We start from the raw sequence: 23,866 nt of genomic DNA on the forward strand, positions 1-23,866 counted from the left end.
TTCAACCTAAGTTTTGAACTTGGAAGATAGATTCCAGCCATAGGGTGTATCTTGGACCCATGTTCTAAAGTATCAGCCATCCAGATTGAGTTCATTTAAGAAACAAACAAAGGCAATATCTCAGTGTTGTATCCGTCTTCTGTTTCTGGCCAGAAGTAAGTTCCATATGGCTTTATGGGTGGATCTGCCCTGGCTCATCTGAACTCATAAAACTGGGGTTCAACACTCTAGACCTGTGATCACCAAATAAACATCCTCAAAGGAAGCAACAGGGTCCATAAGGGAGAATTTCTAAAAGCCGTGCAAAACTTTAACTCCTTTACTCAAGGCAAGACACGCAGAGTTACTGAATCATTCGGTGTCTGCTTTTGGTCACCAGACAGCAACAGAGGGTGGAAATTCATCCCAGGTATCAGGTGTGTCTAATTCTAAATAGACCTGTAATTCTAGAAGGGAAAAGTGAATGACTCCTGAATTATCTATTAAATAAACAAAATTTATTTTTTTTTTTTTTTAAATGTAAAGCCCAAGAGGGAGAAAATAGGAAAGGAAGGGCTGAGGATGAAAAGATTCTTGACAGGAATTCTTTTCCATCTGAAACCCGGTTAGGTTCGTTTGTGGAAGCCCTGGAGGGTTGTCAGGACCATGATCCTGGTTGTTAAAGTAGCATTAAGTGTGTCAGGTCAAAGAAGAGATGATGAATCGTTATCCTTTCTGTTATGTGCAGTAGAGGAGCCCATTTACAGTCGGATCCACCCTAAACAACTGTGTCATCCCGTGAACAAAGCAATCTTCCTGTTCACCTAGTAGCACGACAGGTAAATTAACAAGAAAGTCGGGGGCGAGAAGGAAAGCCACCATCAGTGATGAATTCGGTTGTCCTCTCCAGTGATTCTGAACATGTCAGCTCTCGACACAGAAGCGTTCAGAATGCATACTGAATTCTGTAGGGATGGGTCCGTGACCTTGTGTGAAGGAATCTTCCTGGAAATCAGTCATCCTGGAAAATATTACATCACTTTGTCAGGTGGGAAATGTACTTAGACGTGAGACAGCTTCTTCTAAACCGGTGGTTATCTCCCCTGGCTGCATATTAGAATCATCTGCAGAGGTTTAAAAACAAAAACAAACAAAAAACCCACCACAGACTTACATCCCACCTGTGACTAAGCGAAACCCAGTGTCTAGGATGGGACTTCGTGTAACTGTAAAATCTTTCCTGGCGACCTCGATACACCGTGAGGGTTGAGGACTGCTCCTCTACACTGAATTGTCCCCAGAATTTGGCCCTTAGGACTCTCAAGGTCTGTTTTTTTTGGCGGAACCTCTAGTAATGACTTAAGGAGTTGCAATAGAACCGTGGCTGTCTTCCACAGCCTACAGAGCGAACCACGTGGTTTCACTTGGGAATGCCTTGGGAAGTCATAATGAAACTAAATATGTGTAAGTTGATGTGTTTAGTATCTCTTTTCTGGTTATCGTTTTTTCCACGTTCAGTAATCCTGTCATCAAGGTACAAAACGCTTAATCAAGTAGACTTACTTTTTGTAAATAGGAGTCCCGCTCCGTGATAAAAAGGAATGAACTATCGATACAACATCATGGACGAATCTCAGATCCATTATGCAAAGTGCAAGAGGCTCAGCTCAAAAGGCTACGGTGACGCTCTGGAAAAGGCAAAACCACAGGGATGGAAAACAGCTCCGTGGTTGACAGGGGTGGGGTGGGGCAGGCGATGGAACTGTCCTGCGTCATGAATGTGATGGTGGATACAGGACTTTATGAATTGGCCCAAATTCAGGGATGTGTACACAGTAAAGGATGGATTTTACAGTATATAGATCAAGAGATCGTTTCCTTTGTTTTCTTTTTTTTTGCAAAAGCCAGTGATTCCCTTTCCACACTTTACTGAATGTCCTGCTCTCAGAGGGCAACTAGTTTTAACTCTTTTAACTGGATCTCTTGGTATTTATTCCTTGCCTCTAAATCGTGTGCTTCATTTGCTGCTTGAGTTTTCACTGCTAGGCATTATCTCTGGGCTTCCTGCCGTGAAGACTGTTTAGCGCTCTCGTGCATATTCCTCCTTTCGCTCTCACATACACGCACCTGCATCCGTCTCATCCTCCAGTCTCCCAACAGTTAAAGCATAATTTTGGCTGGTCCCGTATACTGGATGCATGATGACCATGTAAATACAATTTCAATGAGCCATGTTGTATACTCACATTACTTTTTTCTTGTGTGTTTTCTTTGTGGTTTCTGTGCGATTAATAATTTTGCTTTTTACACGTGCTTAATTTTCTATATAGTGGGCACCAGTCAAGCCCCACATTCTCCCCTGGTTGTCTCAAGTTCCTCGCGATATATTCATACACATCCGATAGTCCCTCAGCTGTGCCTTTTTGAACCTTCTCTCCAGGAACGTTCTGCCCTGCTCGGGTCTGGATGGTGTGTCTCTGTGCTGAGTGCACATTTGTCATTCGGAGACATCTCATTCTCCTTGGGATGCCTTTCACCTTCTTTTGGGGTGTGAACCCCTTTTTCCTAGATCACTTGATCTCTTTCAAGGCTTACACCCATCGTTTCTGTCAAAAACATCCTCCAACAGTTTCCTTAGAAAGAGGACATTAAAACTTTTTGAGACCCTGAATGTCTTAAAGTGCCTTTGATCAACCTTCCCATTTAATTGATAGTTAAAATAGTTATGGAATTCTGATTAGAAAATTTTCCCCCAGAATTTTCAAGGATTCTTGCTCCATTGCTTTCTGTCTTCCATTGTTGCTGTGTTTTTTGTTTTGTTTTGTTTTCAGGTTTAATATTTTTTTATTGCAGTTGATTTACAGTGTTGTGTTAATTATTCTTGCTGTTGAGAAGCACAAGCATTTCCATTCCTGAACCTTTGTATGGGACCTGCCTTTTCCTCTGGAAGCTTTTAGGTTTTTCTTTGTCCCCAGCGTCATGAAATTTATAAGAATATGTCTGGATGCGGAAGTTTCATCCTTTGTGCTGGACTCCCCCTTTCCATTTGGAAAATCAAACTCTTAATTCTAGATTTTTTATTTTTTATTTTTTTTTTACTTCTCTTGCGTTTTCTTTATTGTCTTTTTTCGGGAACTCTTGTTATTTGGAAGTTAAACCTCCTGGGTGATTCTCTAGTTTTTATGCCTTTCTTCTCCGATTTTCCATCGGTTTGTCTTTTCTGTTTTACTCTTTAGCAGATCTCCTTAACTTTGTCTTCTAAGCCCCTCTTTTGAATTTTCATTTCTACTGTTATATTTTTAGTTTCCAAAAACTCTTTCTTAGTCTGAGTCGTTATATAGAAGTTTGTTCTGGTTTTGTAGATATAATCATCTCATAGCTTTCAACTTTAGGTGTTAGTCATAGTTGATTTTTTTCTGTTTGTTTTGGTCTTTCATGTTAGAAGTTTCCCTAAGATGCCCAAGGAACACTGCTGTGCTCAAATTTAAGAACAGGCCATCAAAGGAAATTCTGTGCTGATAGGTACAGCTTGTCCCCTTTGGGTCTCCCTGTAGGACAACCTCACTGGACGATCTTCATAGGAAACCACCAAAGTCCTGATCTTTGGGTCTTTTCTGTTTGGTGGTCAGATTCCCCAGAGAAGAATCTTCCATTCTTGACACCTGGAGGATATAAACTTGGCTACCAAAATTCTAGGATGAGGAAGAGGGCTAGGGGCTCAACATTTAGCATCCTTTCTTCTCTCTGTCCCTGCTCTGTGTGGCATCCCCTGGTCAGATGCCCTCTGTTTTGTTGCCTAGAGAGACTAAACTTATGGTCTCACACCACACGGGAAAAGGATGGCCACCTTGTGGCTTGATGTAGTGGACGGGAGGTGGAGGGATCTAACTGTGAAACAGACTTCTAACCAAATCTCTTGTTTTTAGTCCCCCCTTCACCTTCTTCTTCAGAGGTTTTGTGAGTCCTCTCTTTTGCTCCGCACTTTCCCTACTGCTGGCTTGTTTATTCGGCTAAGTCTCCAGTCTAAGTCATCTACTCTTTCCAGCTCCCAGATTTTGTTGCTCTCATTTTGAGCCTGTCTAAAATGACCCCCACAATTCATGACTGTCTGTCACAGCACCCCCTGTGTCCTCTTCAGAACAGCCATCTTAACCTGTAATCATTTTATTAATTTCTTTTCTTATTTATGACCCATATCTGCTACTAGACTCTCAGCACTGAGGAAGACCTTGTTTGTCTTGTTCTTATTTATTCCTCATGGCTATCACAGCACCATACTGTGGGAGGGATTATAGCACAGGGCCTAAGAATATAGGCTCTCAGTAGTTCTGGGTTCAAATCCCAGCTTCACCACTTTTCATAAATATATAGCCATGGAGAAACAATCTACCTATGGGTCACTTTTTTTTCATCAGCAAACGTGGGAGGATATCCTCTCTGCTGAAGTTTTTGGAATGATAGGGCTCTTCTGGTGGTGCAGTGGTTAAGAATCCACCTGCCAATGTAGGAGACATGGGTTCAATCCCTGCCCCGGGAAGATCCCACATGCCGCGGAGCAACTAAGCCCGTGCACCACAACTACTGAGCCTGCGCTCTAGAGCCCGCGAGCCACAACTACTGAGCCCGCATGCCACAACTCCTGAAGCCCACGTGCCTAGAACCCATGCTCCGCAACAAGAGAAGCCACGACAATGAGAAGCCCGCGCACCGCAACGAAGAGTAGCCCCCGCTCGCTGCAACTAGAGAAAGCCCGTGCGCTGCAACGAAGACCCAAGGCAGCCGAAAATAAAAACAAATAAATAAATAATTTTTTAACAAAGTTAAATAGATAAAGTTTTGGAGCGATTTAATGAGGTGGTCTGGGTAATGAGGTAATGCAGGGTGCGTGCCTGGCACTTCATAAGCAACCAGCAGATGCTAAGTCAGGTAGGTGCAGGATTTTCAAAAAATGAATGATTAAGTGCCCCAACATTTTTTGGGTTGAAAATATGGTCACTGTGTATGTATGTATGTGTGTGTGTATGTGTGTGTGTGTGTGTGTGTGTGTGTGTATAAAATACTTGGATGAGTTTGGGGCATGCACTTCTGTCCCCCTTTATTCAATGAATAACCTCAGAGTCCTCTGTTGCTTTTTCCCCAACAGGATTTCCATCACAAGGGTCACCGCTGACATCTCGCTGGCCAAACGCTCTGTCTTGAACAATCCCAGTAAACATGCCATAATAGAGAGATCCAACACAAGGTCAAGTTTAGGTAAGTGTGTGCTTCGCCAGTGAGCTGAAGCCATTTAAACCCTTCTCTCCTGAGGCTGCTGGTGAGCAGGTCTAACTAGATAATAATTCCATGTGTCATAGCGCAGAGACACTACAGACACGTGTCACCAGTAGCCACTGCTGCCGTCTTAGTGATTTCATGGTATGGAAGGATTTGTTTTGAAAGTTTTGAGTGAAAAATTCCACAGGCTGTCAGCATGAGTGTTTTGGCTGTGTTTTCACGAACATGAGCCCTGGTGTCTGCAGACTCTAAAAACTCCTGGCTTTGCATCATTGTTACCACAAGCAATGTCATCAGCCTCTTTAAGGCCCAGTTTCTGGTACCGAACCAAACTTGGGTCCCCTCGCCTGCATGCAGTGAAGCCAGTCTACTGACGCCAGGTTGAGGTGAAGGAAAGTACCGCATTTATTGCAGGATGCCAAACAAGGAGAACGGGCAGCTCATGCTCAAAAGATCCGAGCTCCCCAATGGCTTCCAGGGAGGGGGCTTTAAAGGCAGTGTGAGGGAGGGGGCCCTAGGGTGTGTGATCGGCTCATGCACAATTCTTGGATTGGTTGGCATCAAGCTTCAAGCACCATCAACCTTCTGGTTTCAGCCTTCTCGTTCTTGCTGTCAGCAGTTTTCATCCGGAGGGGGTCTGCTTCCTTAAAAACAACTAAGGGATGTGTGTCAGGCCTTTATCTCTATTTTTCAGGGAACTGGGAGTTTGATGACTCTGTGGTGGATTTATAGTCTAAATTGTTACCAGTTTTCCAGCCTAACAGCTGTCCTTTGTTTTTACATCTTGACATTCCTAATGATTAACTCTTGAGCCAGCCTTTAGAGACTCAAGGGAGGCCTGGAGACTGAAGCAAAAGCCTTTGACTTCAAAGGACAGGTACATGGGGCTTGTATACGGTGTCATTTCTTCATCTAAACAGCAAAAGAGAGAGAGTAGTAACTAACTGTAGGATTATTAGAAGGATTAAACATAGTATGACTTCCATAAATAATGGCTATGATCCCAAATCCCTTAATACTTGAATTATATCAAGAATTATAATTGTATAATATTGATAGCCATATTTTTGTTTCATTTGTAAAAACAATTTGGAGATTTCAGTTAACGTGTCTACAGGGTTGCGTTTGAACGCTGTGCGTTATCGCGCACTGATTTGATCAAGTGAAAGAGCTTTGGCAACTATTTCATCCGTTTGGCACCTGCTTGAAGTTTTAGGTTAATCGCTGTTACACATGTAACTTACTGGGCATTAGGTTTCTATTCTTATAAATTTTTTCATGGTTGTGTGAGATCTTTGATCTTTGAGAGACTGGCTTTTAACGTCAAACTTTTTAGTTAACTCTGAAGTATATTGTATAAAAAATAGAGAAACTGTTGAAAACAATAACCCTTATCTGTGATGAGTATAATACCTTATAGAACCCAGTTTTGTTCCCCCAGCAGTCCCTCATTAACTCAACTTCAGTCATCAAGCTTTAGAAGCATATTTGGGGGATGGAATCCTACATTTTGTTTAGAGTGATCTCCTGTCCTTATCGTCTGTGACCCTTAAAACTCTTTGTATACACTTTTGATGCTCACAGTAATCGTTACAAAATGCTCGTTCCATTGTTTCAACTGATGAACGAAGTCAGGTAATTTGTTTAGACTCATCGTTTGAATCAATGGCGTCACAGTTTCGTGTCGGTTGCCAAGGCTTTTGTGAAACTACCAACTATATATTACTGTTCAAGACTCTTGCACTCCATAGAGTGAGCATACACTGGACAGTGACTGTCAAAGTCAGGGAACAAAAAAGATGAAGGAGCTTGTAGCAATGAGGCCAATAAGTTGTCAGCTCATTGAAACGGAGGGTGACTGAGAAAGCTGTTCGTGCACTGCACTGCTTGGTGAAGACCTAAGGCTGCAGGGAGGCGTATCCACCAAGGACAGCTTCTCCAAGGAGCGAAGCCCGAGCTGAGACCTAAAACGGGATAGGGTTTAGCCAAGGAAAAAGGGCGAAAGAGTGAAGGGTATGATAGGGATTTCAAGAGCCACAGAGGCTTCTAGAAAACATACGTGCTTTACTTTGATGGAGTGTATGGTTTAAAAAAGAGAGAGGTGGGAGATGACACCAGAGAGATAAAGGGCGGAGACGGGGGCGGATATTAAGGAATTTGGGGCTCATCCTTAAGGCTCGACGGAACCATGACTAGATTTTAGGCATGTATTCATCCACTGATGAACACTTGAGAACCACCCATGTGCTGGGCATCAGTGTAAGGGCCGGGGACACAGACGTGAAGGACAGCACATCCTCACGCTCATACAGCTCTCGTTCCACAGCGGAGGTGTGGACAGAAGCTAATAGAAGTAGCTGTAGACAGATAACAGTTAGAGCTAGTCAGTCAGTGGTTGGTGAGTCCTGGTAGAAGCAGCAGGTAGAGAGTCAGCTGAGGAGGAGAGTGGGACCTTATATGGGGAGTCAGGCGAGGCCTCCCTGAGAAGGTACCGTTTTAGCAGAATCTTCTGTGTTGTGAATTCTTTACCCTTGCAGCTGCCTGAGAAAAGAGAGAAGTTCTGGGCAGAGGGCGCGATAGGTGCCAAGGCCCCGAGGTGGGATGCCAGTCTGGAAAGGTCAAATACGGTATGGTTCCATGTATATGATGTCCTAGAAAAGCCAAAACTCTAGTGACAAACAGCTGTGGTTACCTGGGGGGGAGGGTGTGAGCACAAAGGAATAGCAGTTTGGGGAGCGATGGAATTGGAGGTTACACAAATGTTTACTCGTGCGAAAATCCATATAGCTGGATACCCCTCAAAAAGTCAATTTCACTGCACATTTTTTTTTTTTTTTGGGTCATGCCGTGCGGCTTGTGGGATCTTAGTTCCCCCACCAGGGACTGAACCCGGGCCCTTGGCAGTGAGAACGCAGGCACCTAACCACTGGACCGCCAGAGAGTTCCCCACTGCACATTAATTTTAAAATTAACATCAAAACATACTTAAAGCTGCTTCTATAGAATTGTGAGAAATGAGCATTGTAAGAAAAGCAGTTGGAGAAGAAGATTCACTTTTCCCTATCCCCTGCCAGCTTCTCAGTGTTTTGGTGCTATCATCTGGGGTTTTTCCTAAATTATGGATTTTTTTTCCATAATTAATTTAATTCCATTTAAAAATTTAAATGCCATAAAATACCCTGCCCTGACCCACAGAGTCCCTTCAGTGGCCTCGACCTCTCTCTCTGTCCCCACCACCCGGCTGAACACAGCCCCCCAAAATCTAAGTTTTCCAAACTTAGTGTCCCCATTTCAGTCACTATTATTCACTCTCCAGCTGGCTCCAAATTTGTTTATAAAGACGTTACCAGTAACCTCCCTGTCACTAGTCCAGTGGACATACTGCAGTCTGTTTTACGTGACGTTGCAGTGACATTTGGAGGACATCTGTCCCCCTCTCCTTGAAGCACCCCTCCCCTTGGATTCCTCAACAGCACCGATTCTGGCCCTCCTGCCTTTCCTTTTTTTGCAGGCTTATGCTCTGTGGCTTTTGAATGTGAGTTCTTTTTTTTTTTTTTTAATTTTATTGACGTGGAGTTGATTTACAGTGTTAATTTTGCTGTTCAGAAAGTGACTCAGTTATACATATATACTTTTTTTCATATTTCCATTATATTTTTTCACAGGATATTGAATATAGTTCCCTGTGCTACACAGTAGGACCTTGTTGTTTATCCATCCCATATATACCAGTTAGTTTGCAGCTGCTCATCCCACACTCCCGTTCCTTCCCTCCCCCACCCCCCTCCCCCTCAGTAACCACAGTCTGTTCTCTATGGCTGTGAGTCTGTTTCTGTTTCGTAGATAAGTTCATTTGCGTCGTACGTTAGATTCCCATAGAAGTGATATCGTATGGTCTCTGTCTTTCTCTTTTGGACTGACTTCACTCACTGTGATAATGCCTAGGTCCATCCATGTTGCTGCAGATGGCGTTATTGCATTCTTTTTAATGGCTGAGTCATATGTATATATACATACAGACCACATCTTCTTTAGACTGTGAGGGGTTCTTAACTGTCCCTCTCGGGTCCTCTCTCTGGTCCCTCTCTCTCAGCAAAACTATTCATACCGATCGCTCCAGTTACTTCCTATATGCAGAGAGCTCACAGTTTGTACCCCAAGCTGGACAGTGCCTTTCCACTCCAGAGTTACACATCCTACTTGACGGGGTTGCCTTGTGTATTCCTCAAACTTAGCACATGCTAAAGAGAATTTATCAGCTTTCCTGTATTCTGATAATTTCCCAGCGTTTCTTATCTGAGTCCTAACAGTCAGGATACTCATCTCCGTTTGGAGAACCAGGAGACTCTGTGGCCCTCTTGATACGTGAGCACCCGCACTTCCTTCCCCAGCACATCTCCAGGTCTTGTCAGTTTCACCTCATGAATTTCTGTCCCATCTGTCTCATCACATGCAGTGTTTACACCACTGCTCCATTCCAAGGGCCCCAAGGCACCGTGAGTACTTCACACCTATTTTGACCCGGATCCCTTAGTTCTTCATGCCACAGCCAAAGAAATCTTTTCAAAGAGCAGATCTGTTCCGGACACATCCCTGCTTCAAACTGTAAATGTCTCTGCATTGTTCTTGGACGACAGCAGAACTCCTCGATCTGGACCTGGACCCCGGGTGTCCACAGCTCTTAGCCTCACCTCACACGGCTCTGCCTCACTCCTTCCACTTCACGCATGCCGTCTGCACTCGCCTTCCACGGCTGCAGTAACAAAATCATACAGACCAGGAGGCGGAAACAAACTTATTTCTCACATTTCTAGAGGCTGGAAGTTCAAGATCAAGGGGTCAGCAGGTCTGTTTCTCCTGAGGCCTCTCTCCTTGGCTTGCCGACGGCCACCCTCTCGCTGTGTCCTCACATGACCTCTCCTGTCTGCACCTCCCTGGTGTTTCTCTCTCTCTCTCTCTCTCTCTCTCTCTCTCTCGTCTTATGAGGACACCAGTCATACTGATGTAGCCTGCCCTATCCTACTGGCCTCATTTTCTTTGAAGGCCCTGTGGCCAAATACAGTCACATGGATACGAGCCCACCTGTAGGACCACATTTAACTTTACCTCCTGAAAGGCTCTATCACCAAATAGGGTTCCATTCTGAGGTACTGGGGGTTGGGACTTCAACACAGGAAATTTGGTGGTGGGGGGGGACACACAATTCAATCCATAACATTGCCTTTCACTCAGTCCTTTGTCTGCCGCGGAGCCTTTGCACCTGCCGTTCCCTCCTCACCTGACTCCCCCTTTGAATCACGGGAAGGGCCGCCATGTTACCCTCACTGCGTGAGTGCATCACTGATGCCTGTCTCCCCCACTCGAAGATAAGCCCTGTGAGCTCAGAGATTGGGTCTCTTTTGGCTCATTACTGCTTCCCCGGTACACCCCACACTGACTGGCGCGAAGTAGGTGCTTAGTAAGAATATATGGGCTAAGTGGGTAGTCACACCTTGACACTGAACCTCTCCCCAAACGCGCCACACCTTGATTTTCTGTCCTCTGTGTTTATGCAGACTTGGAAAATGGCTTTGCATTCAGTGTTTGTTGTACATCACAAATCTGTATTTTCTCCAGGGAAAACAAGTTATCGTGGTATTCTTTTAAGCTGTAGTTGTGCTGACATTAAGGATATATTAAAGTTGGGGGGGGGAGAGAATTATTGCTGCTATATTGCCCCATAAGAGGATAAACTGTCTGTATTAAAGTATCAACACTCCAATCTTTGCTTTTATTGAAGTCAGTTTTTCTTACCCTTTAAACCAGTTTCTATGTAGCATGTTTTCCTCAGTCTGCACGATAAGTTCTCTGCAATGTTGCTTTATTTTTAAAGAGTATTAGCATTTCAAAGATCTAAGTCAAATTATTTTCCAGTGTTTGTGAACTGCTGGAAGGTGTATGCTGGAGGAAAGGTAAACCAGACACTGAGTTTGGGGGCAGAAACCACTGCTAAGAACTTATTCTTTCAAGCATTACTTATTATCCTGGAAGTTCTTTCAACCCAAGGGCAGGTAGGGGCAAACTGGGGGACTTTATTTTTTGTTTTAATATTTACTTGTTTTGGCTGCCCCAGGTCTTAGTTGCAGCACGCAGGGTCTTAGTTGCAGCATGTGCACTTCTTAGTAGCAGCATGCGAGCTCTGAGTTGTGGCACGTGACCTCTGAGTTGCGGCACGCGGGATCTAGTTCCCCGACCAAGGATGGAACCCAGGCCCCCTGCATTGGGAACACAGAGTCTTACTGGACCACCAGGGAAGTCCCAGGGAGCTTACTTCAAAAGCATTGTTTTCTTGTATACATTTAGTAAAAAATTAAATTTGAGAAAATTGACCTCAAATTTAATAGACAAGATCAATTATAGCAATTATTTCTTTTATGAAAGGATGAAAGATCCTGTATATTGAAGATATAATTTGATAGGTAAAAATTTGCTTTATACATGAGATTTTAGAAAACTTTCATTGCATAAACAGAAGTATAGTATGTTGTATTTGGAGTTGATTATGCTAATGTACCACTGTGTGACATGAAGAAAAAAAACCTGAAAATTTTGTAGCTTTAAGTACATACTCAGGTTTTGGGAGTGGTACAGGACTTCCTTGCCTGTATGGATGTCTTTATATGGGCTCATAAAACTTCTCACCTTTTTTCTCAGTTGCAATATTGGTCAAGCATCATAATTTAAAATATCTACATTAGCTATGCACATAAATTACATTATAGTCTTAGAAGCAAAAATATTATTTAAATTAAAATAGTAAAGGGCCTGGTAATACAGTTATTTGCCAATTCCAAATCCAAACTTTTAAAACTAATAAACTCAGATACTTATTGCTTTATGAAATAATTCACCTCAGAGTTTCTTTAATCTGCCCAACTTTATACTGTCTGCGAACTGTGGCTTGGTTTTACCCCAAGCAATTTTCCAGGGACAAATCAGTTTAGGAAACTATGCTACATCTTTGCACCCGTTTGTACACAACTGTGCAGTTGTGGGATCTACTTGTGTCACACGATAGCAAAAACTATGTTCCGAAAGTGGGAAAATATCAGCAAATGAGAGTAAAGGAAGTGAAGCTAGATTTAGCCGTGCACGCGGCAACAGCTGTAACTGACAGATAACACACAGGGAGCAGGGGAAGGCATTTACTTTGTATATTAGCAACTAGGTGGTAAGATGATAATGTTTACAGCTTGGTAAATGTTTTCAGTGCAATTGAGGAGTCAGCAGAGATAATTTGTTAAAAGTCTGTCTCTTTCACCTTGTCCTGATGGAACTGTTCTGTCTCTAAACTGTGGTGATGGATATAGGAACCTACACATGATAAAACTGCGTAGAGCTCAGTGTACACACACACACACACACACACACACAGACACACACACACAGATGAGTACATAAAACTGGGGAAATCTGAGTAAGATGGGTGGATTGTATTAATATTAATGTCCTGGTTGTGATATCGCACTACAGTTTTGCAAGATGTTCCCATTGAGGATAACTGGGTAAAGGGCACAGTGTTCTCTGTTATTTCTTACAACTGCTTGTGAACCTACAGTTATCTCAACAGAAGCATCGATTAAAGGAAAGTTCATCACTTATGTTGGTAGCACCAGGGACTGTGGAACGGGGATGACACACCAGAGAGAGCACCCCTTATTTGGTCCTCAGGTGTGGTCTCCAAATCAACAGCATCATTATCATGGGGGCATTAGTGAAGACTGAACATTCTCAGGCCCCATCCAAACCTATAAAATCAGGAACTCTGGAGGTGGGACCCTACAGTCTCTGGTTTAACAAGGCTGCCTGGTGATTCTACCATATGCCAGAGTCTGAGAACTACCGATCTTGTTCAAGCCCATCACTGTTCAGTGAAGGATCTGAGAGCCATAGGAAGTGAAGGGACCTGTGTGGTGTGGGTGAGGCACCTATTAACGAATAAAGCTAAGGCTAGACCCTGGGTGTCCCGACTACCAGTCCAGGATTTTGTCCATTGAGCAGTGTCGTGATGCTAATTACATCTCTGCTTTCTCTGAGGAAGAGAAAAAAATAATTTATGGAGAACGAAGGGCGGATGATAGACTCTAAAACTAGCCTTGCAAATCGATGCGATGTGGAATTTACGGGACTGTTGATCTTTTGAATCTCATTTCTTCCCTTCTCATGTCCTATCCATTACCAGCGTAGCTATGTCTGTCTTAATAAATTAGCACTTTTTATTCCACAAGATTGCTCCAATGGCCCAGCTATAGCAATATTTCTACCCAAAGGGAGTTCTTCATCTAAATATATTTTGGCAGTCAAATTCATTATTCATGTTTTTGAAGATTTATTTAATGAATTTTTTTCTACAACAGCTTCTACCTAATACATATATAGTCAATTAAAAAGGCAAAAAAAAAGTTACATTATATATATATATTAAATGATTATATTTTTTCTTTGCCTTTTTAATTCATTCTTTCAACACAGTTTTTGAGTGCCAAGCGTGTACCAAGTACTGTACTGACAGAAGGAATGGAAGTAATTATGTACTGTTGCCAGTTTTCTGTCAGTTCACTGCCTGTCGGAAAAGTTTTCAATCATATCATCAAAATACAATGCAATAAATGTTAACAGAGGTAGGCACAAAGCAATACTTGACATTTGTTAAGTATTTACTGTGGGCCAGGCACCACAATAAATACTTTGCATGTTGATTCACTTAGTCCCTCATTTCCATTTTCCAAAAAAGAACACTTAGGGAGCTCCAAGAAATGAAGCCTGTTACCCAAGGATCACACACTCTATGAAGTGAGGAAGCCACTTTGGTGCCTGGGACCGGGTGCCCAGAGGCAGACCTCCCTGGGCCTGCGGAAAGGAAAAGAGGCTTAGAGAGGGCTTTACAGATTTCTTTTTTTAGGATAAGTAAGGAACTTGTCAAAACTAGAATTCTGTGCTTAGTGATTATGAAATGGCGTTGGAATTACCATTACATCACTGATACCAGAGCCATCGCAAGTCTTATTAATTCTCGACTGACCGCTTGGATGTCGTCCAACGCTAGCTACGAAGTGTAACAACCGCCTCTGTTTTTACAGTATTGTTCAATTATAGAAATGTCTTTCCAAACGAACGCACTTCCCTTCTTTCTCATCTTCCAGAAAACATGATTGTTTCTGAGCTCTGAGTTTTTTTTTAATTGAAGTACAGTTGATTTAACAATGTTGTGTTAATTTCTGCTGTACAGCAAAGTGACTGAGTTATACATATATGTACATTTTTTATATTCTTTTCCATTACGGTTTATCACAGGATATTGAATACGGTTCCCTGTGCTATAACGGGAGGACCTTGTTGTTGATCCATCCTATATACACTAGTTTGCCTCTGCTAATCCCAAACTCCCAGTCCATCCCTCCCCCACCCCCCTCCCCCTTGGCAACTGAAAGTCTGTTCTGGGAGTCCGTTTCCTAGAAAAGTTCATTTGTGTCATATTTTAGATTCCACATGTAAGTGATATCATATGTATTTGTCTTTATCTTTCTGACTGACTTCACTTAGTATGATCATCTCTAGGTCCATCCATGTTGCTGCAAATGGCATGATTTCATTCTTTTTTATGGCTGAGTAGTATTCCATTGTGTATATGTACCACATCTTTAGCCATTCATCTGTTGATGGGCATTTAGGTTGTTTCCATGTCTTGGCTATTGTTGAGTAGTGCTGCTATGTACATAGAGGTGCATGTCTCTTTTTGAATTATAGTCTTGTCTGTGTTTATGCCCAGGAGTGGGATTGCAGGATCATATGGCAACTCTATTTTTAGCTTTTTGAGGAACCTCCATACTGTGTTCCATAGTATCAGCACCAGTTTTAATTCAACGGCTGTTAAGTGATTGGGATTTGGACAGGTCAATAAGGCTTTTCGGTTTCAGAAATGAACATCAGCTGTCTTTGACATTTCTTTTTTGAAATAAGTTCTAAGCAGGATGTACTCTGTCAAAGAAAAACCACTAGTACAGATACATTTCTTTTTGAAGCATCATTTTTACTTGGAAGTTAAAAGTATTTTCTTCAGAATTTATTGGTCATCTTTTTTTAAGGTTTACTTACTAATATGTTGCACTGGGATTCTGAAAAAACTCTCCTTTAAATTTTTAAATATCTCATTTCCCCCCTTAATTTAAAAAGTGTTAAGATATTTGTGTACGTAAGAATACTAGAAGATATAAATATTTGCATATATATACACATATATACATGATACATATATTAAGCACTTGACATTTGTTGATAAAGTAACTTTGTATACATAATAAGATAATGGATTATTTTCTGTTTATCTGTTACTCAGATTTTATGCAATGAACAAATATTACATTTATAATCTTTTTTTTCATAGTACTCAAACTGCTAAGAAAAAGGAAGTTTTTTTAAGGTGTGGGACTCTGTGTGATTAACCGTTATTATTAACTGAGTACATGGATGAAAATCTTTGTGATCAAATTTCTTTTTTTTTGAGACATACCTGACATACCATTAGATTAGTTTCAGGTATACAACATGACTTGACCCATGTATATATTGTGTTATGATCACAGGAAGTCTAGTTACAAGTTTACGTACAGTTACAAGTTTTTTTCTTGTGAGAAGAACTCCTAAGATCCACTCTCTTAGCAACTTCCAAATATACAATATTAGTAACTATAGTCACCATGCTGTGCGTCACATCCGTGGGACTTATTTGTGCTTTTGACCACCCTCACCCACCCCCCACTTCCCACCTCTGGCTACCCCCAACCTGTTCTTTTACCTATGCTTTTTTTTCTTTTCCGATTCCACATTTCCGTCAAGATTCTATCACTGGATCACGTGGTGGTTCTATTTTTAATTTTTGGAGGAACCTCCACATCATTTTCCATAGTGACAGCACCAGATCACATTCCCACCAACAGTGCAGGAGGGCTCCCTTTTCTCCACATTATCACCACCGTACTTGTTATATTATCTTTTTGATGATAGCCATCCTAACAGGTGTGAGGTGATATCTCATTGGGGTTTTGATTTGCATTTCCCTGATGGTTAGCGATGTTGAGCACCTTTTCATATACCTGTCGGCCATCTGTATGTCGTCTTTGGAAAAATGTCTATTCAGGTCTTCTTCCCATTTGTTCATTGGACTGTTTGGTTTTTTGCTATTAAGCTGTAAGAGTTCTTTATATATTTTGGAAATTAACTCATCCTGTACAAGCATATCTCATTTTATTGTGCTTTTCATTTGACTGCACTTTGCAGATGTTGTTTTTCACAAATTGAAGGTTTGTGGCAGCCCCGCCTTGAGCAGGTCTGTTGGCACCATTTTTCTAACATTGCTGGCTTCATGTCTTTGTGTTACATTCTGCTTATTCTCGCAATATTTCAAACTTTTTCATTACATTTGCTACGGTGATCTGGGATCAGTGATCTTCGTTACTACTGTGACTCTCTGAAGGGTCAGATGATGGTTAGCATTTTTCAGCAATCAAGTTTTTGTTAATTAAGGTGTGTACACTGATTTTATAAGACAATGCTTTTGCACACTTAATAGACTACAGTTTAGTGTAAACACAACTTTTATATGCACTGGGAAACCAAAACGTTCACGTGACTTGCTTTATTGCGGTAGTCTGAAAACAAACCTGCAGTATCTCTGACGTATGCCTGTATATGACTTGCAAATATTTTCTCCCATTTGGCAGGTTGCCTTTTCATTTTGTTGATGGTTTCCTTTGCTGTGCAGAAGCTTTTTAGTTTGATGTAGTCTGACTTGTTTACTCTGGGTTTTCTTGTGTTTGCTTTTGGTGTCAAATCCAAAAATGCATTGCCATGACGAATGTCAAAGAGCTTACCACCTTTGTTTTTTTCTAGGAGTTTTATGGTTTTGGGATATACATTTAAGCCTTTAATCCATTTTGTGAGCTGATTTTCGTGTATGGTGTAAGACAGTGGTCCAGTTTCACTCTTTTGCACATGGCTGTCGTTTTCACCCAGCACAGTTTATTGAAGAGACTGTCCTTTTCCCCACTGTATATTCTTGGCTCCTTTGTCATAAATTAATTGGCCATATATGCATGGGTTTACTTCTGGGCTCTTCTAGTCTGTTCCACCGATCTATGGATCTGTTTTTACGCCAGTACCATACTGTTTTATTATAGTTTTGTGATATAGTTTGAAGTCAGGAAGCATGATTCCTCCAGCTTTGTTCTTCTTTCTCAAGATTGCTTTGGCTGTTTGGGGTCTTTTGTGATTCCACACAAAGTTTAGGATTGTTCTGTATCTGTGAAAAATGCCATTAGATTTTTGACAGTAATTGCAATAAATCTGTAGATCACTTGGGTATGGACATTTTGACAATATTAATTCTTCCAATCCATGAGCGTGGAATACCTGTTTTATTTGTGTCTTCAGTTTCTTTCATCGGTGTCCTACAGTTTTCAGAGTACAGGTCTTTCACCTCCTTGGTTTTATTTATTCCTAGGTATTCTTTTTGATGCAATTTGTAAATAATAGTTTTCTTCCTTCCTCTTTCTGGTAGTTCATTATTAGTGTATAGGAACGCAACAGATTTTTGTAAGCTAATTTTGTATCCTGCAACTTTACTGAATTTGTTTATTAGTTCTAACGGTCTTTTGGTGGAGTCTTTAGGAGTTTTCTGTACATACTATCATGTCATCTACAAACAGTGAGAGTTTTACTTCCTTTCCAATTGATATGCCTTTTGTTTCTTGCCAAATTGCTCTGGCTAGGACTTTCAATACTATGTTGAAAGAAGTGGTGAGAGTGGGCATCCCTGTGTCGTTCCTGATCTTAGAGGAAAAGCTTTCAGCATTTCCATGGAGTGTGGTGCTGGCCGTAGACTAATCAAATTTCTTAATGCTTACAGTAAATATTAACTTAGATCGGAACTTGACTGTTGGGGATCAGTGGCTGTGAAAACATTTATAGGGCACAGAGAAGCAAGGTTATATTGGAAAAAAATTTTAAGGAGCATGAGAAAAGAGAGCAAATAAGAGTGTCAGTAATGTTTTAGAACACTATTATGAATGATTTCTAAAACTGTTGTTTAAGGAAATTCCAATATATATATGAAGTAAAGAATGTTATAGGAAACCTCAGGTACTCATCACCTAGTTTCAACTATCATCTATTCATGGCCAATCTTGTTTCATTTCCAGTCTTCCCCCTGCCTTCCTCTCCTGTCTCTGAATTATTTTGAAGCTAATCCCAGACATCATATGTTATCTGTAAATGTTTCAGTATGTACTTCTAAACATTGAAGACTCTTTTTATTTAAACCATATCACCATTATCGCCAGACCTTAACAGTACATCCCAAATATCAGGTTGCCACTCAGCCATGTATCATTTCCCAGCTGTCATGTATTATACATATACACACATACATCTTATATATATAAGCATTTATATATAAACATTTTATCCACTTACTTTATGCATTATAAATGTATCAATTACTATTTGTTTGAATCAGAATCCACATAAAGTCCATACATTGCGAATGTTTCCTAGGTTCTTAAATCTCTTAATCTTGTTTTCCATAGATCTTTTTTATTTCCTTGTTTTTTGAAGAAACTGGGTCACTTATTCTGCAGGGTTTTCAGAGAGTGAATTTTGCTAACTGCATTACACGGGCGTAGTTTATATATGTCTGTTCCCTGTATTTCTTATAAACTGATAGATCCAGAAGCTTAACGGGTTTGTTTTTTTCTTTTAGCAAAACTATGTCATGGGTGGTAATGTGACCAAATATTATTTTAAAGCCAGTATCTCAAGTGGTTTGGGCCCTGATTTTAAAGACACCCAGGTTAAATGAAAGGCCTCTAGTCATAACATAGTGTGAGGCAGACAATAGCGACTTGCCTCTTCTGGAATAATGTACTAGTTAAAATTATCTCCAGGAATCTTCTGCATGGATGCAAATGCATAAGAGGAATTAAATGGTATTCTGTAGGTCTAGGAATCTCATGGAATTGGCCCTTCATGACTGTGGTGGGCACTGTAAAATACATATTATGCTTTATAGACCTATGATGTCTAGTAAAGTACTTTCTGGCTATTTAACTCTTATTTAAATTAAATTTCAAAAATTTATTCATTCATTCACATGTGCTACACTTCAGGAGCTCCACAGGCATATGGGGGTTGTGGCTACCGTACTGGACAGCAGTGGTACAGAAATGGAGAAGCAGATGAAATGCATGAAATTTCTTTGGCATTCAAGTAGATTTTTGGATGTTTATATAGTTTGTATTCCTGTAATGCTGCCTCTAATATATAACCACCCTTTTAAAGCATGAATGTTGCAGGGCTGTTCTTTTGTTGGTGGAAAATATGAGAAGTGTGTTTTTGGAGAAGTTTGTTGTAACACTCTTAAAATCTCTCCTGTTTTCTGTTGTAGTTCAGCTTGGTAATAAGCATCTCTAGACTCTCAATCATCTCCAGAAGGCATACCAATAGGTGGCATATAAACACAGAGGAGCCCGTGCAGTGACAGGAAGGCTGGTGATGGGTGCTAGGCTAGCATGGTCAGAAACACACACAGGGAAGACCTCTCTTCAAGTTTCTATTTCACAACATTTTAATGAAATGACTTCATGGAGTGAAGTTTTATAGCACCAAAAACACGTCAGCACAGAGAGCCAGAAACGTTGACTCTCACAGACATTGTGTTAGATGTCTGGTTGAGAGAGGAATTCCCTAAATGCTAGAGGTATTATGAAGGAACGGCTCTCTCCAAAGGACACCTGTTACCAGCTCTCTTACCTGTAGACAGCAACCTCACCTACCTGAGTACCGTTTTACTTTGTCTCAATCTGGTTTAAAAATGCTGTAAAGTAATCAAACTCTGCTTAACCTTTTACAGCCGAAGTTCAGAGTGAAATTGAAAGGATTTTTGAACTTGCAAGAACATTGCAACTGGTGGTCCTTGATGCAGATACTATTAATCATCCAGCCCAGCTTAGTAAAACCTCTCTGGCCCCTATTATAGTGTATGTCAAGATTTCTTCTCCTAAGGTAAGTAGGGTGGTTACTGTTTGCTCTGTAATGGAACTAGTCTGCTTTCCAATTAGAAACGGGCTGTGTCTTTATCCATCACAAAGGGTCTGAAGAGAGACGTGGTAGCCGAGAATTGTTAAGATTCACATAAGCAAGCGTGATGATAAGTTTCATGGCTTAGGAGCGTGAGTGATTCCCAAAGTGGTCCATGGATTCCTGGTGGGGGAGGTTCTGAAACACTTTTTAGAGGGTCCATGAGGTCAGAACCATTTCCATGATTATTATCTAAGCATTATCTAATACTCAGACATCCTCCCCCTTTTTCACTGGTTTGACCTTTGCACCAGCGGTGCAGAAGCAGCACTGGGTGATGTCTAAGCAGGAATCAAGACCACAGTAGCAGTAGCAGCTGTGGCATTCTCCCTCCCCATGCACTCCCAGGTTAAAAAAAAAAAGCCACACAACCCAGTTTCACTTAAGAATGTCCTGATGTAGTAAAAATGCTTAAATTTTGACTCCAGTACAAACCTTTTTAATATTCTACGTAACGAAATGGGAAGTACACTTCAAGTTCTTTAGCTATGTACTCGAAGTCCGTTTTCTTGAGGGCAGGTACCAGTGTGTTCTTCAAGTCATAAACCAAAGTAGCCACTTTCGTCCTGGAACACCATTTTTATTGGAAAGAACAACTGACACGTCCTTCAAATTTCAGGACAGATCAGTGGAATTTAACGTGACAGAGTAAGGAAAGTTCATTGAGTGATAGGGATTTAGGTATCACGTGAGAGCTAGTCTTTAAAAAGCTACCATCTGTTTACTGTAGTATCAAAGAAAGATACCCACAATTATCTGAAAAGGCTACTAATTACGTACCTGTAGGGGACTGGATTTTCTTTGCCTGTTTCAAACAATACACCGCAGCAGATTCACTGTAGAAGCAGGGCACAGCAGCTGTCTTCTGTGGAGCCAGGCGGTAGAGAAACCTGCAAATAACTTAGCTATTTTATCAGAATGCATGACATGTTAACATATAAGAGGTTACTGGTCATTCTTAAATGAATTTTTCAGTTTTAGTTTCTAATATATAACTATTACAGTTCACATAAAAAGCTCTTGGGAGTTCTCCACAGTGTTTAAAAACATAAATCATGAGACAGAGTTTGAGAACTGCTAGCCTTGAAAAAAGACAAGACTCAGAAACATCTCCACGCTGGTGACTTACGAAGCTTGCGACTGAGATTTATGTCAACGTGTTAATTTTGCTGACCATCTTGAAGATTGTTTTCTAGCGTAATCTATTTGTAACCCATCAGTGCTGCATGCAGAGGACACCGGAGAAAGGAACGAATAACGAACCTTGTTGTTCACCTGAGTGCAGATACCCCCATTGAAGAATCTCGTCTTTTACAGGTTTTACAAAGGTTAATAAAATCTCGAGGGAAATCCCAAGCTAAACACCTCAATGTTCAGATGGTAGCAGCAGATAAGCTGGCTCAGTGCCCTCCGGTAAGTGCCCTCTCTATGCAGTATAATCCACTTGAAGGCTTCACACCCACATTCTGTTAACAAAAACCAGACGGACAGGTAAACGCCTGTCCAGGGAGAACCCTGCCCATTAACGGTGGGTTTCCTCCCGAAGACGGGAACGGTAGAGTCTACCTCTTACCAAGAGCACTTGTCTAGGTCATGGTCGTCGCTTACGAACAGCTACGGTGTGTTCCGTGGTGACCTCGCTTTGTTAATCTAACACCTCAGTAGTCATCTGCAGTGAAACACAATCATTGTTTCAAAACTTTGGTTGAAAAGATGGCTGTTTGGGGTTGGTTTATTATTCACTTCTACTCAGGGAGCGAGTTGCTGGCTCTTCATTACCGTCTAAGAAATTGATCTAAGACCATTTCTAAAGCACTCAGTAACCAGATTCTGACACCTGAACACATCCCTACCGCGAATCCCCTGCTTTGCATACCACGCTTTCGGCCTGTATGCTTCCGGCTTTTGTTCTGGCTTTGTTGTTTTTAATGAAGGTGTATCAGAAGCCTTAAGAACTGGGCTCAGACCCACGTCTAATTGCCGGGAGCACATTACACTTGTAAGAACTCTGAACTACTATGAAGTCTGGGCCACATCCAGTCAGTGGCTTCGGCTTCCGCACACCCTCACCTTGCCTCAGTCGTTTCCAAGGTTCAGCTTTTCATAGTCTCTGGCTTATATTCTCATTTTCTTTTGTACATCTCGCCCCTAACATAGGATCAATTCCTTTTTTTTCACTACGGGCAACTTTTCTCTGGTGCCCCTAGCAACTGTTATCACACCTGTTCACTCCTGGTCACTCACACAGCGAAGCGGTGAGGCCATAGCAGGCGGTCAGCCCCCGCGAAGAGAGGAGTCCGGCGCCACGGCAGGGATGCAGCACGCAGCCCTCGGGCACCCTTCGTGCTCCTGGCGTGCGGGAGGCCCGGGGGCAGCACGGGCAAGGCGCCGTAAGCACGCCGTCTGCACTGTCTGCCCCTGCAGGAGCTGTTCGACGTGATTCTGGACGAGAACCAGCTGGAGGACGCCTGCGAGCACCTCGCCGACTACCTGGAGGCCTACTGGAAGGCCGCCCACCCACCCTGCAGCAGTGGCCCCGACCCTCTCCTCAGCCGGACCTTGGCCACCTCGACCCTGCCCATCAGCCCCGCTCTGGCCCCCAGCTCACAGGTGAGCAGCGCTCCCTCCTTCGCTCGCGCCACTGGGGTCCAGGGCTCCGGGGCGGTGCTCGTTCCAGTCGGGCAGCCCCGTCCAGAATGAGACACAACACCGAGTACCTTAAGTGTCTCCAGCGTGAGCTGTGCGCCTGTAAGAGGAGTGTAAACAGCATCCTATGAAGTACCGTAAGTCCCCCATATACGAACGAGTTCCGTTCCAAGAAGGCATTCGTAAGTCCAGCACAGTTAGCCTAGGCTGCCCACTAACACAATCGGCTATATAGTACTGTACCGTGACAGGTTTATTATACTTTGCACACAAATAATACAGAAGAAACAAACAAAAGATAAAACATTTTTAACCTTTCAGTACAGTCCCTTGAAAAAGGACAGTCGTACCCGCTAGGTCACCACTGCCTTTACGCTCGCTTCTGACCATCCTGAGCTTGAAATAAAGATACGGTACCACCGTACCCTATACGGTAAAGAACACAAAAGCACAACCACTGGTAGAGGATGCATGCACGACAATGTACGCCAGACAAATGATCTAACTTAGTGATTTGACATGCAAAGCTATGTTTGCATCTTTTGGAAGTTCACAACCTGAAGGTCCGTATGTAGGGGACTTACTGTATTATAAACCGTAAAATCCACTCTCCCCATATTCTGTTCGGGCCAGGATAGAGGAACTTTCTATGTGGCCGGCAGCACAGACTGTGGACTCAGACTACCTGGGTTCAATTCCCTCTCCTCTCCACCCCTTCCCAGGGGTTTAATCTTGGATAAAATCCTTACCTGCCCTTTGCCTCAGGAATACTAACGACCCTACCTTGTGGGGCTGT

General features: G+C 42.1%; 1 protein-coding gene across 8 annotated transcripts in view; it reads left to right on the forward strand.

Annotated features, from left to right (window-relative positions):
- CACNB2 (calcium voltage-gated channel auxiliary subunit beta 2) overlaps window positions 1-23,866 on the forward strand; it is a gene marked incomplete at its 5' end in the record, with an annotated part of 401,671 nt that overhangs the window by 376,221 nt on the left and 1,584 nt on the right. For all 8 annotated transcript variants that reach the window (XM_082647937.1, XM_082647940.1, XM_082647939.1 and 5 more), the window contains 4 exons: window positions 5,123-5,232; window positions 20,198-20,349; window positions 21,742-21,837; window positions 22,849-23,034. In XM_082647937.1, coding sequence (XP_082504063.1) covers window positions 5,123-5,232; window positions 20,198-20,349; window positions 21,742-21,837; window positions 22,849-23,034 — 544 coding nt within the window. The remainder of the gene's footprint in view (window positions 1-5,122; window positions 5,233-20,197; window positions 20,350-21,741; window positions 21,838-22,848; window positions 23,035-23,866) is intronic.

This window comes from Grampus griseus (genome assembly GCF_964374135.1).
Source record: "Grampus griseus genome assembly, chromosome: 2".
NCBI lineage: Eukaryota > Metazoa > Chordata > Mammalia > Artiodactyla > Delphinidae > Grampus > Grampus griseus.